General features: G+C 32.9%; 1 protein-coding gene across 1 annotated transcript; it reads left to right on the forward strand.

Moving 5' to 3' along the window:
• Positions 1-5,264: 5,264 nt before the first annotated feature.
• Positions 5,265-6,851, forward strand: LOC130748273 (histidine-containing phosphotransfer protein 4-like). The gene is made up of 6 exons (XM_057601456.1): positions 5,265-5,418; positions 5,584-5,714; positions 5,825-5,893; positions 6,003-6,074; positions 6,383-6,455; positions 6,543-6,851. Exons 1-6 carry the CDS (start codon positions 5,359-5,361, stop codon positions 6,588-6,590), a joined length of 453 nt encoding a protein of 150 aa, XP_057457439.1. The 5' UTR covers positions 5,265-5,358; the 3' UTR covers positions 6,591-6,851.
• The last annotated feature ends 8,010 nt before the right edge of the window (positions 6,852-14,861 follow it).

The raw sequence follows: 14,861 nt of genomic DNA on the forward strand, positions 1-14,861 counted from the left end.
TTTTTGGTTACAAATACCAAAATAATTTGTTTAGGTGTTGGTTTTAGAATTTATTTAGAGTTTTAGTAATATTAATGAATGACAATATCAATAACAAGAAATACGATAAATGGTTGAACTCTGATTTGTGGGAAAGACAAAGAGACGGTTGTGCGGTGGTTGACCGGAACTCTGCGATCGTTGCCGCCGCAGTGAGTGGTCGGAGATGGCCTTGGTGGTGAGGTTGACCGGCGAAGAGGTTGAGAGAGAAGGGATGAGGCACTCAGGGCTTTAATGTAAAAGATAAATTATATCTATAATAAATAATATAAAACAAATTACAAGTTGAACTTGAAAACTCGGTTCCCTATTCCTTCCCTGCCCGGTGTTGATATTTCATTGGGCATTATATGTATGGCACCGGTGCAATACCTAAGACGTATTGCACCTTATACTCCACCTAAAAATATCCATAACAAGAATTACGATTAATTCAAAATTAAATTTTAGAAGAAAATTTGTTGTGCTCAATTTTCTTTTAAAATTTTGATATTTTTAATTTAAAAATTTAGGTAATAAACAGATTTAAAAAATTTACTTAACAAGACTAGAATTATTAAATCGAATAAAAATTCAAGTTTTCTTTTCAAATATGAAAAGTGTACGGCATATATTATGGCATTACATTAAATTTATAGTCTTATGGTTTAAAAAAAATAGTTTTATTTATATTAATGTATAAAAATGTCCATAACAAGAATTACGATAAATGCAAATTAAATTTTAGGAGAAAATTTGTTTTGCTCAATTTTCTTTTAAAATGTTGATATTTTTATTTAAAAATTTAGGTAATAAACATATTTATAATATTTACTTAACAAGAGTAGAATTATTAAATTGAATCAAAATTCAAATTCAGGATAAAAATATGAATTTTTATCCAATTATAATATATGCCGCAAACTTCTCATATTAGAAATAGAAAAAGAAAATTTCTTTTTGTATTCAATTTAATAATTTGACTCATGTTATTCAAATTTTGAGATATCCCAATATGAATTGGTGCACTCTAGTATTAAGTTATAGTTAGAATTTATTTTGTGTTGGTTTTAGAATTAGTTTTAGTAATATTAATGTCTGAAAATATCCCTAACAAGAATTACAATAAACACAAAAATAAATTTTAGTAGAAAAAAAATTTTTATGGTCAATTTTATTTTTAAATCATGATAATTTTTCTATCTAAATATTTAGATAATAAACATGTTTTCAAATTTTACTTCACAAAAGAGAGAAAATGTTTTAAAAGTAACTAAAAATAAAAAAGTGAACGGAGACAAGCTCTGCTAGGGTTTCCTTAACCCAAGGAGGCACTGCAACGGTTAGAGGCGGATCAGAGCAAGGTCCGGCGGCGGAAGACGATGAGCCAGAGAAGACCTAGGGTAGTCTGATTTTGGCCTTAGATGATGATGGTGAGAAGACAGAAACAGGGAGAACAGGGGTCGAGAGGGATGGTTCGTCCCAGAGTAGCAAAGGACCACGATGCAACCTTGCTACCCTCTTCGTTGACAGCATCAAAGAGGCGATCAGGTACCACCATGTATTGGACCTTTTTTTGTATGTTTGGAAGTATTTCAAGGGTTTTCGTTCAACGAAATCACAAAATTGAGAGGCGGGCTTCATCTGCAATTGTTGCTATCGACGACCTTAGAGTGGGAGGGGCGACCCTATTGATGGCACCGACCAGGTTTCCCATAGATTCTTTGATGTACTAATAATTAAAAAAAATGACAAATTGTACATTAGATCATCATCAAACGCGTATAACAATTCATATATATTTGATTGTTTAAACTTAAATTGAGATCTCGAATTCGAGTCCATAGTCACCTTGCATATATCAATGAGTAGCATAAATATACAATAATAAAATTTCGGTTTATTGTTTGGTTTTAAGAAATAGTGAAAATATTAAAAAAAAATCATGATCTTTAGATAATTTTTTATTAAAAGTCAAAATCATGTGATATTTGTGTGACCGGCCTGGTAGCCTATTAAAAACCTATTTCATGATAAAACTTTTATATTTGCTAACAAGCTCATGCGTAAAGAGGCTAAGATTATGTTGGTTTTTTGGGATCCTAGAGTTTACTTAAAATCATAATTCATATTAAAATATTAAATTAAGCCATAAATCTATTTCTAAATAGTAAATAGACTTATATTTTTGAATTATTATGTAAGTCAAACTTGCTTAAATATATAAAAATGTAAATAAATACATAATATCACTTAAAAAAATATAATATCAAGATATTATACTAAATTTCTAATGTAACAATAATAAGATGTATTTATATTGATAACATTTATCTAAATAGGCTGGTTTGTTAGTCTTAAAATGTTTTTTTTGTATGAGCGTAGCCTTTTTAACTAAATGAGCTTTTAAAAAAATCTAAATCTTGTCTATTTATGAATTTAGTTTAGCCCGGTCTGGGTGATATAGGTTTGGCGATACGCCCCTACGAACGGTTTGACTTATTCCCACCCCTAGTGGTAAGGTATTATTAATTCATTATTTTTTGACAGCATTATTAATTCATTCTTGAATCGACTAAAAGCATAGTATTTCATTCTCAAATAAATATCTTACTTAAATATTAGCAAGTGCATTTTCATCGAATCAGCAGCATTCTCCACTTTTTCTTACCAGCAAGTCCTTCCTGCCATAATCTCTTCAGAACATGTATGTAGAGCATGCAATGCAATGCAATGCAATATATATTATTTAAGAAACTATATAACAACAGAGGGAAATGATTATTATTCTTTAACGAGATGTTGTAATTTATATGCGTTAAGGCCGTAAGCAAGCTTTTCAGGTCCCTTTTGAGGATAAATTCTTTGTCTCATGCGATGCGCAATAATATTGTTTTTGGAATTTCTTTATAATTAATTTTTCTTTTGTTTACAATCAACTAAATTTAGTTGATGAGAGTGTGGGGATATGCTAGTTTTGGTATATGTCTCCTTTTATTATTTTAAAAAGGGGAAGAATTTCTCCCTTAACTATTCTTCTCTTCTTTAATGCATCCAAATAGCATAGAAGATTATGTCCATGCATCTTCATCTTCCATCTATAAGAGCATAACCATAACCTTTCTTTTTCTCATCTTTGGGCAGTATAGTATACATCTGAGTGGTGACATGATGGTGGATGTTAAATATGATGATTTGGCTTTTTGGTAGTTAAAGTGATCTAATCACTTTCATTTGCTAACAATGCCGTCTTGATGTTTAAATTTATTAAATCTTATAAATCTACCCCTTCTACCCCTTATATACTAAATTTAAGTAATAAATTATGAATCTTATCAAATCACATCATCTATGCTTTTTTTCATGAAGCCACATGATATGAGTTTTCATATTTTTTTTTTGTTACAATATAATTTTTCATATTTAAATATATATATATATATATATATATAAAATCATTTGTTGGAAGAAGAATGCTCACTTAACGTAATCATATAGGGTGTGTTTGGATTTCAGTTGAGATAAACTTGAAAGCATTTTCAACCCAACGGAACTTAGAGCATCTCCAATGGGGGTTGCTTAAATCCAGTTGGCAACTTAAGCAACGTTGCTTATTTTGGAGCACCACTGGAGCAACATGACGTGGCAGTTGGGTTGCTTAAATTTAAGCAACAGTTGCTTATTTAAGCAACGGTTGCTTATTTAAGCAACGGTTGCTTATTTTCTCTCTCCTTACTTTTTGATTAAAAAATCATATTTTCTCTTTCATTCATGTACTTGTATAGTGTCATTATCTTGAAATAATATAAATATAAGAAGTATAATGGGACCCAACTAAACAACCGTGGTTTGAGCGAATTCTGCTTTGGTTGCTTAAATCCTATGTGTCAGTCTGGACCCACCGAAATAGTTTTTAAGCAACCCAACTAGCAACTATGCATTGAAGATGTTCTTAGGAGTTACTTTCACATTCGCACATTGGAATTCGTGTTTTTCAGTTGAAACTGTCTTAAAACGCGTGTGAACTGAAAACAATACATACACATAATCTCGTTGATTAGTTTCCTGACTGTCGAATGTAGAAATACGTTAGGTAAAAAATATAGTATATATTTTGATAAACCCAAAATATATTTAACCCCAAATGAATATTAACGCATTAATTTTCCATTTCAAATCCAAAAGATACCAAACAGGATTTGGATTGAATGAAGCCGTAAGTAAGGCAAGGTAGTCTCTGTCAAATCAATCTTCCGCATATTAATGTTCTTTTTTATAATGAAAAAACGCGACACTTACCAATGGCCCTCCACGGTTCCGTACAGGTACTATTTCCATGGCTAATGGTGCTACTTAAAGCATTAAACCTTTTTTCCTCTATTATTTTGTGCACATGCTTCCATGGAATATTTAGTTCTGTTTACATGCGACACTAAAATCCCTTTCAATAAAATATATGTGTAACCAATCAATTTGTGCATATCTATTTCATCAAAGATCATAGCTCAAAGTTTACTATTTACTAGGATCTTATGTCACATAAGTTATGTGAGTTGAGTTTGAATTGTGTTGGCAATTTTTTTTACCTAAACCTCTCCAATTTTATAGTCAGATTTATTTTAATCTCTACCATCTATTTTTTATAGTTTTAAATGGCTACTTTACTTTTCCGTTTGTAAAATAAAATTGGCTACTTTAAACATAGTTTTAGTTTCAATCTCATTATTAATTGATGATATAAAAGGTTATATCACTATTGTCATATATATATGTCTAGAGTAATTTTAGTGACATATTTTGTTGTCAAATCAAATTTGGAAATTAGCTTATTATTACTCAAGCATTTTATTGGGTTTCTCTAACCACCGTAGATTCAAATAAAAAATAAAATTTCATGATGAAACGACTTGTTTTTAACTCAGCATGTGTGACATGGTGTCACACATAGTAAGTACTTAGTGATTGCTTACCTTATTCTTAATTGAGGTTGGAGATTCAATTCTTATTTATGAGAATTGATCATATTTCATAGTTAATTGTGTACCGTTTAATATATGTATGGTGAGAAAATTAGTCACAACTAACTGATAGCTAGATGCGGATTCTCTATCAGAACCAAAAAAAGAGTATGATCCATTTTACATTATTGAAGCACTTCTATCTGTCCTTGTTCCTACTTCCTACACATATGACATCTTTTTTCGGTGCTATAAAAACCCCTCCCATCCCCACTTCCAAATCATGCATTTCCCACCTTCTTAGCTTTCAACTTCATCTTTATACTCTCCCTGTCCCTTCAGCTTCTTCATTCTCTCTGACATATACATTTCTAACATTATAATGGACAGAAACAATTCCCGTAGACAAGTTGCTGCAGTGAAACAGTCCCTCTTTGATCAGGTTCTTACCCATTTTTTGAGCTTTTTACTCAGTGCACCTGAATGTGTTTGGATTTCTGTTAGCAAATCCAAATACACATTCATTATGAGCAATTTATTCAACTTGAAGAAATGCAAGATGATTAGAAGGAAATTTTCTGAGATTTTGAATACTTTTCCATTGCAGGGTCATCTGGATGAGCAGTTTATTCAACTTGAAGAATTGCAGGATGATGCTAACCCAAATTTTGTTGAGGAAATAGTGACTCTTTACTACCGCGATTCATCAAGACTTGTATCAAGCTTGGAGCATACACTGTAAGTTGATTAATTTCATATCATACATCTTATGTTTTTCTTTACATTCTCTGTTTTATTGTTTCTGTTCATGTTATTTAAAGTTGGTATCATATTTGTGCTTGTGGCAGGGAGAGGAACCCAGTGGATTTCAATAAGCTGGACACAATTATGCATCAGTTTAAAGGAAGCAGCTCAAGGTAAACAATTAAACATGGCACAATTAACAGAAATTTGAGTTGAGTTAATTACTATTATCATAAGGTGCATCTATGCATAATAACTATGTTGCTTCATTATGTTTTGCAGCATAGGGGCCAAAAAGGTGAAAGCAGAATGCACTCTGTTTAGTCAATATTGCAAGGCAGGAAATGCAGAAGGGTAATCTACCTTGCACTTAATCTCCCTTTACTAACAATCACACTAGCATTTCTTCAAGGCCCCCTTTTCTTTTACCTCTTAATCTTATATACTACATATAAAATTTGAAAAAATTTAAAATTCCTAAATAACATTGATTTTTAAATACCATAATGGTACATCCACCCTATCTCCACTTAATTTTTATATTTAGCTATTTCTTTATGCGTTTTTGTCGCATCATATCATCTATCATATTTTTCACTTTCACAAATAGTTTTCCTATCCTAAATAGTGATGTAGAAGTGTTGTTTTGTGTGAATGTGCAGATGCAGGAAGAGCTTCCAACAAATGAAGAAAGAATATTCAGCACTGAGAAAGAAACTTGAAACTTATTTTCAGGTGAAAAAAAGAGAATATATTTATATTTAAATTTGTTGTTTTGTGTAGTTTGGTAACTAAGTAAGTTCCTTTTTTTGCCTTGTGCAGCTAGCTAGGCAAGCTGGTCCCTTGGACAGAGCATGTCGCCCCAAGTGAAGAGCTTATAATTATTCAAAATGATTGACTGACATATCATTTCGCAAGACATCATTCCGGCATACAACTTAAAGACGGTTTTTAACCTCTAAAAAACAAGTGTAATTGGTGAATTTTGTGACCGTAGAAAAATTACATGTTCACCGCTAGAATTGGAAAGGCAACATAGCCTGTTAGAGAATATTATATGCTTCCAAATATCAGTTTTGTTTTCAAATGTTGTAAGAATCTTGAGTTTATACTATCACTATTATTACAGAACTTTACATGGTACATCAATTTACAAGTCCCATAACTGTGATTTTTCTGTATCCTTTAATTTGGTGTCAATCATCAAAGCCCTTTTCTCGTATCAAAACTCAAAATTATTTGAAAAACAGAAGGGACACTGCCGTACCCAAAGCAAGCAACATAGCTATTGAAGAGACCCAATAAACAAGAAACAAACACGCATGCTTGTCTGCTAAAACCTTGTCTAAACTAGATGCCTTCTCTTTAGTGAATCTCCTTAAAAAGGACAGTTTAATAAAATATCTTATTTTTATTTTTTCATAACACCACACCATTATTTATTATGTTCCATAATTTAACTATTTTTTTAAATTTAATTCAACAATTATAAAAAAAATTAAATAAACTCCACCATATATCTTGCACTTTTATATTTTATTATTTACTCATTTATCTACTATGATTAGGAACAATATGTCTTATTAGTTTGTAATGGAAGACATTTTTGTTCTCATTTTAATCAAACAAAATATGGGAATAGATGGAGTGACAACCCTCGGAGGAGTCGTCTAAAGAGATTTCGGCAACTAGGGATGGTTCAGACTTGGTCATATTGACGATGCACCAATGGAAAGGCCAACTAGGGCGCAGAGGTGGAGTTGAGAAGACATAGCTGAGCGGAAATCCAGCACCGAGAAGACGATGTTGAGGTGTCATTTAAGATGATGTAGAAAAGCCACATCATAAGCAATTATCAATAAAAAGTAGATGGTATTTTAACAAAAGGATTTAATTGGAACATCTTGTATGATATATGGACTAAAATCATGCAATTGAAAGTAAGAGGGCCAAAATCACCCAAAGAAATAAATAAATAAACCCTAAACCAAACATGTATTTAATTTTTTCAAAAAGGTTAACCAAATTATGAGTCAAGTGCTCAATAAAGAGGGTAAAATAACCATGAGGTATGGCGTGAGGGTTGCTCACTTCATCCCTTAATCATGGGGCTGAAGGTTCAATTTCTTTATTTCTTTTCAAAGTGATTTGATTGATTCAGGGTTAGAGCCCACACAAATACATAAGAACAACTAAATACATAAGACATACACCGAAAGAAAAAACTCTTTGGTTAGCCTATTACTACGCTTAGTGCACTGACCGTAGAGCCAACGACTATCAGCTATGAATAGCTTAATTAAGACAAAAGAAATTACCGCCCTCATGACTCAAAAGTTATGGATCCGTCACAACATAAAGCGATAGATGGTTCAATCCTCACCTACAAAATTGAAACACATTTCATTACCAATTAGTACGAACACCCACAGTGTGCAAATTAATCATTACAATAGTACCATCGCCTGTGGATACTTTTGGGCTCAATAAAAGAAAGAAAAACAACAACAAAGAAAGCCCAATAGATTTCTCTTGGCCCACAGGTATTTCTTTGGGTAGCCCATAGCCCATTGGGGGTGTCGTTGCCGAACCTGGTCACATTTCCCGTCCAGGGGAGAAAGACACACATGACACTCATCTGAATTTCATCCATGATCGTAACACTCTAATCACCATTCCATTTCCAATTCACTTCCTCACTCGATAGTTTAGGATTATTTAATGAGGTAAAGCTTGGTGTATATTCTTTTCAATTAGTTTAAATTTTATAAAAAATTGTAATTCTTGAAACTGATTGTGTTTAGGCTTAATTGCACATTTGGTCCCCCACGTTTATATTTTCCACGATTTTGGTCCCTAACAAAATTTAATTGCAATTTAGAACCCCAACGTTGTTCTCCGTTAGCAACTTTGATCTTCCGTCCAAAAACTTAACAGGATCTGGGAAAAGAATTAATAAAAAATTCAAAACCCCAAAAATATATTATGTTCATCTGTTCTTTCCATATCTTCATCATCTTCTTTATCACTCTTCTTCAAAACCCAGAAAATTAACAAACGAAGGAACAAATTAAAAATCCAAGAAATCATGATTTACACTGCAAGCCCCATCTATTATTAATTCTTTTGGGAAGAGTAAATGGAAATCGTAAACACAGAATTTGCAGTGGTAGAATTAGCTACTTTTATGACCATATAGAAACTGCATCACACAAAAAAAGAATCAACAAATATCAATACATTCAATGTTCCAGGAACCGTGCAATTTCGGTCAAGTGAGGAAACAAGACAGTTTCTGATATCTAAAAGCACCAATCACGAAATCAATTTTGAGGGAATAGCAATGAAATTTCTTTTTAGATCTGCTATGGAGACAAGATTCAATCATTAATGAATTATGGAACATAGTGGATTATTCTGGAAACAAAGACCAGAGTTCAATCCGATACATCCATCTGTTTATGGAGAACAGAAGTCTGCAAATTAAAATCAATACCCACTCAATCATCATCAACGATGCTGCTTCTCCCTTTCTTTCCTTCCTCCTCGCACCTCCGCCATCATCAACGCCTGGGCTCTAGGTCTTCATGGAGCCACCGTGACAGAGCACCAAGCCACCTCTGTTGTTGCAGTCGCGGACCCCTCAAAGAGAACGTGAGGGGGTGGCCATTGAAGAAGATGAAGCTGAAGAAGAAGAAGAATGAGACTTGGGTGTAGAGAATTTGGGAAAGAAAGTGTTTTTAGGGTTATTTTGTTTATGGGTTTTGGTTATAGGGTCTCAGATGTGAAAATGAAGATGGTGAGGAATGAGTTGATGATGAATATTTAAATTTTTCTTTTGTTGAAGATCTGAATCATGAATGAGATGATGAAGAAAGGTAGAGTTTTTATGTTTATGTTAATTTTCTGGGTTTTAAAGAAGAGTGATGAAGTGTGGAAAGAAGAGATAAAGATAATATATTTCTGGATTTTTGAATTTTTTATCAATTCTTTTCCCAGATTCCGTTAAGTTTTTGGACGGAAGATCAAAGTTTCTAACGGAGAACAACGTTAGGGTCCTAAAATGCAATTAAATTTTGTTAGGGACCAAAATCGTGGAAAATGTAAAAGTGGGGGATTAAAAGTGCAATTAAGCCTTGTGTTTATTATACTCTTTCTTATTTCTGTGTTTAGATTATGGTGCCTGTGACATTCTTGAAGGAATGTGATAATTATCGAGTCGGTGAGCATACTATTTTCAAAATAGAAAGTTATAGTATATAGTAGTAAAATTTAAGAATATTCATTACAATTTTGTTTGTGTGTTTAGGACATGGTTGCTCAAGCCTTGGAATTGGTATATGTTCAGCAAAGCTGACAATATTTTTTAACGAGATGTGACATAAGGTCGATTTGTTTGCAAATGTAATTAGAATGGTGAAACAACAACATAAAAGAAGCAACTGTTAGTCACGGGCAAAATTCCTGGTTATATGCAGTGTTTTAAGACTCGGCTCGGACCGGCCGGTCCGATCGGTCCGACCGGGACTCGGTGACCTGACCGGTCCGAGCCACACTTCAGACCGGTTAAGCAAGCCACTCGGCTGGAACCGCTTTAAACCGGCCGGTTTAATGATCAAACCGGTGACTCGGTCGGTTTTTTTATTGAACCGGCGAGTCACCTTTTTTTTTTTTGGTCAATGCCAGTCCCCTTTTTCATGTTTTTTAATTTTTTTTTAAGTTTGTTGACGTTGGGCCATTCAAATTGTTTTTTTGGAAGCCCGTTTACCTAATTATTTAATATATTGGGCCATTCAAATTGTTTTTTTTTATCCAGTTGCAAACATTATGTATGTAGTAGACAAAAAACGCAATATTATGTTTAAAACTGCTGTCTAGAGGATTCGAACTCAAGCCATAAAGGAGATATGGAGGAACCTAACCACTGCACCATCACTTTGTTATTGATTAGATACGCGTTTTATTAAATATATATTATATATATATATATTGCATTGGAAATTTTTTATTATTTTTTAATATACACCGAGTCAAGCAATCGAACCAGTGACCCACTAGTCCGACCAGTGACTCAGTACCCCGACCGAGTCGATGACCGAGCCGAGTTTTAAAACACTGGTTATATGTCATCATTCTCAAATATAAAATAGTATTCAAGATATGGTTCTTATAATCTAAATTTTCATTTGCAATATATTTATCTCATTGCTCAAATATAAAATAGTATTCAAGATATTGTTCTTATAATCTAAATTATAATCTAAATTTTCATTTGCAATATATTTATTTCATTGCTGAGCTTAATAATACAATAGTGGAAATAAATTATAATATAGTATTTAACTACAAAACAAGTACAACAGAATTCCTAAATTAGACATATATCATAGCTCAAACATAATTTTACAACAATTATTTCAAACATAATAATTTTACAACGGGCCGGTATACTAGTAACAAAAAAGTGGTGGAGTATTTTTCTAAATTTATGGTCTTTTGAAGCAGAAGTGAGGATAATCCTAAGTTCCTAACAGTCTCTTATACTATTAGCAATATGAATGGAAGAATATTGTTATAGATTGCGACTCATCCCTTGCAGTTGAATGGGTGAATTCTAAAGAAAACAATGTAGAGAAGTTACTAAATGATCTAAACTACATTTATGTTATGATGATGGAGGTGATTTTCCTTGGAATTGTTCATACACATAGGGAACCAAATTGTATTGCGGATTATTTGACGAAGAAGTGGTTGTACTAATGAGGAACCTTTTTAGAATTTTATTAAGAAATTAAATTGTATCCTCCTTTGCATAAGAAGAGTGTTCTCTAAGACTTCTCATTATATAATTTAATATCTTTCTCTTTTAAAAAAAAATTAATTTAAAAATGAAAAAAAAATACAGCCCGAATTGATGAAAACTGTTTGCTGTTGATTTCTTGTAGTGAGTACAACAATATATTACATTTTACTATGAAAAAATTTAAAGGGAAATGAAAACATGTTTAACACTCCAATTGCAAAAACTTTCTCATTCATCCATCAGGGTATGTACATTATCTCCGGGATGTTGCATATTTCAAGTAGCTCGAGGTATGAAACGACAAGAAGCTACAACGATGATTTGAAGAGGCTGCTTAATTTTCTTTTCTTCCTTCCCCATTTATTGCCTCGGCAGAAAAGCAAAACCACTTTCTCTACACACAAAGACTATGCATAAATTAAATGGATTCAGATTCAAAATAAACATGATATGATTACTTTTGATCGTTAATACAAGCAATTATCATGAATGAAATAAACATGATCACTTTTGATTTAACGAATACACTTTTAAAAAACAGTACACTTCACTTAAAAAAAAGAACTCTTCTCATTAGAGTTTGCTTAGAAGGGAAAATTCAATTCAAACATACAAAATAGCGTGTGACCTTCACCAAATATTCACATGTCACTTTCAATTCTGACTATAGAATAAGACAAACAAATCAACTTGGTACGAGAATTCAGAACAAAAAATGCTCTACGTAACCATATATTTGAGCAGAATGTCTTGCACCATTTTAGGCTCTTTCAGAGGATCAAAACTGAGCAGTTGTCCTTAATGCTTTAAAATGGAAAAACTCTTTTTACCCATCGAGCACAAGCTTTAAAAAACAGAGCATCTGCACTTTGCAGCCAACAAAATTCATGAGTATCCAAAAGATCGGTGGACGCTACCAGCTCCACCTACCTATTTCTGGAATTCTCCATTACATAGAAGGTAACCAAGTTCAATTCACGACTAAGATGCAAATAAACAAAATTCATGAGTAATGAATCTAATTAATGTGATTTAGAATGTGTAGAACATGCACAAAGTTACACAAAATAAAAAAATATATATTCTTAGATGCCAAACTGAAAACTAGAGAATAGATTTGTTAGTTTGTTAGTGTAAACTGAATTAGTGTATTTTGGATTGGGCTTATAAACTTTGCATGTTCTTTAGACAATGTGGCACTAGTATTGGCAATTTGCGAATATAATTCGCAAGTTGCAAAGGACATTGGCAAGTTGCTACTCACATTCACAAGTTGCCACTTGTGGTGGCAGTTTTAGTCATAAACAAGGCTAACTTTAAGGTAGATGGCATAACTTTACGCGTTGACTAAAGTTTTCCACTTTATGCGTTGACTAAAGTTTAGCATATGACAAATGATAGCGTATAACAAATGAGTAATGAATTTAATGATATTACTTAAACATAAAAACTATGCATAAATTAAACACTTTATTTTTTTCTTTATTTATATCTTATATCATATATCATATATTTATATTCATGATTTTTTTTTTCATAGACTATACTATAACTATACTAATGTGTACGAATCATTTTGTAATCACAAATGGGTAACAAATATTTAATATGTTAAGCAAGTTCAATTGACGACTAAGATGCAAATATACAAAATGAATCTAATTAATGTGATTTAGAATCTGTAGAACATGCACAAAGTTACACAAAATAAAATATATATATTTTTAGATGCCCAAACTAAAAACTAGAGGATAGATAAACTGAATTAGTGTCACTAGTATTGGCAAGTTACCAATGACATTGGCAAGTTGCTACTCACATTGGCATGCCAAGTTGGCAGTTTAGTGTTTGTTTGTAAAGCATAAAGTCTAGCGCTATAAATACTGTGACAGGTGACTATGTTCTTTAGCCTCTCATAATACTCAAAAACCATGTCTCCTTCTTTCCAACCCTGCCTTCTTCTTCCTTTTTCTCAAACTCTCCTTACCAAAGGTGTTACTACGACTAGGAAGAATCATAGAAGCTCAACTATTGCACTCAAAAACCACATTTCTCTTTCCTTCCAACCATGGGTTCTTCTTCCTTTTTCTCAAACGTTCCTTTCCAAACTAGGAAGCATCTTCTTGGTCCTATTGGAGCAACACTTGAAGATGGACCTTATGAAGGGTATTGTAAGGCGGGGAAAGACATTTCTTTGCGTCCAAGAAAGTATACATATCTCGTATATCAAGCAAAGCTAGAGCACATTGTTAAAATGAGATGCACTGATTACAACTTAACCCAATTTTGTTTGAAAAATTTAATAGACTCTGAACTTATGTATTACCTAAAGTTTGGGCTGTTCATGATAGATATATTCAACAGGTAATGTTCTTCTTGTTTTTCTTCATAAAAACTAACTTTTATGTTCTGTTAGTTTTGCTTTGTAGGGAAAATAGAGTTTGGTGAGAAGTAAAAATTCAATTCAAACCTACAATAGCGAGTGACGTTCCTGTTAAATAGTACAAAATATTCGCACGTGTTATGAACAAAGATTTTCCAATAACTATACCATTAGACAAACAATTTTTATTTTTGCTTATTTCAAAGATTAAACAATAACTAACAACAGGTAAGAAGAACCCCTAACATTAGAAAAGATCATCATCCCACTCCTTCCCCCTCTGCCACTCCCTCCCCCTCAGCCACTCTCTTTTCCTTTTTCTTCCACTTTGGTACCCTCATACCAATCAAATCCCGCTCAAGATACTTTAGGAGGTCCATGTTGTTTGGAGGTTTTTCATAACTTATCCAGTCAACATTCGACTGAGTCTTTGCATACCTTGATAACTCATCAGCTGAAAAGTTGTCAAACATTGACACGAGTGGAACTAAGATAGTTCTACCCTCTTACCTCAAAAGCTCCAGTTGTTTCCGACCTTCATTAACAAGTATTGCAAATTCTTCAAATTCTTCAACTTGCTCCATATCTTCTTCTGCGTTTAAGAGACGCACAACTCGGGCATTATCACATTGGATCACTATCTTTTTTTCTTGTCTTCCCCTTTCCCTTATAAGATGAAAGGACTGCACAACTCCTGTGATTTCAAGGAAATCCACAATGCTCGGCAAATCCATAATGCTCAGATATGACAATTTCTTTGCACATCCGTAGATCCACCTCCTAAAGATGATACTCACTCCACTTTTGTTGTCCTCCTTATCGTAAGATGCATCGGTATTGATGGCAAGCCAACCCTCTGGGGAGCTTTCCATCCCACCACAAAATCAGGAAGAACTAAATCATGAGGAGGAAGAACTGATCTCCTGCAAAATTATTTTTTTTATTAATAAAAAGC

This window comes from Lotus japonicus, chromosome 3, assembly GCF_012489685.1.
Source record: "Lotus japonicus ecotype B-129 chromosome 3, LjGifu_v1.2".
In the NCBI taxonomy this organism is placed as follows: Eukaryota; Viridiplantae; Streptophyta; class Magnoliopsida; order Fabales; family Fabaceae; genus Lotus; species Lotus japonicus.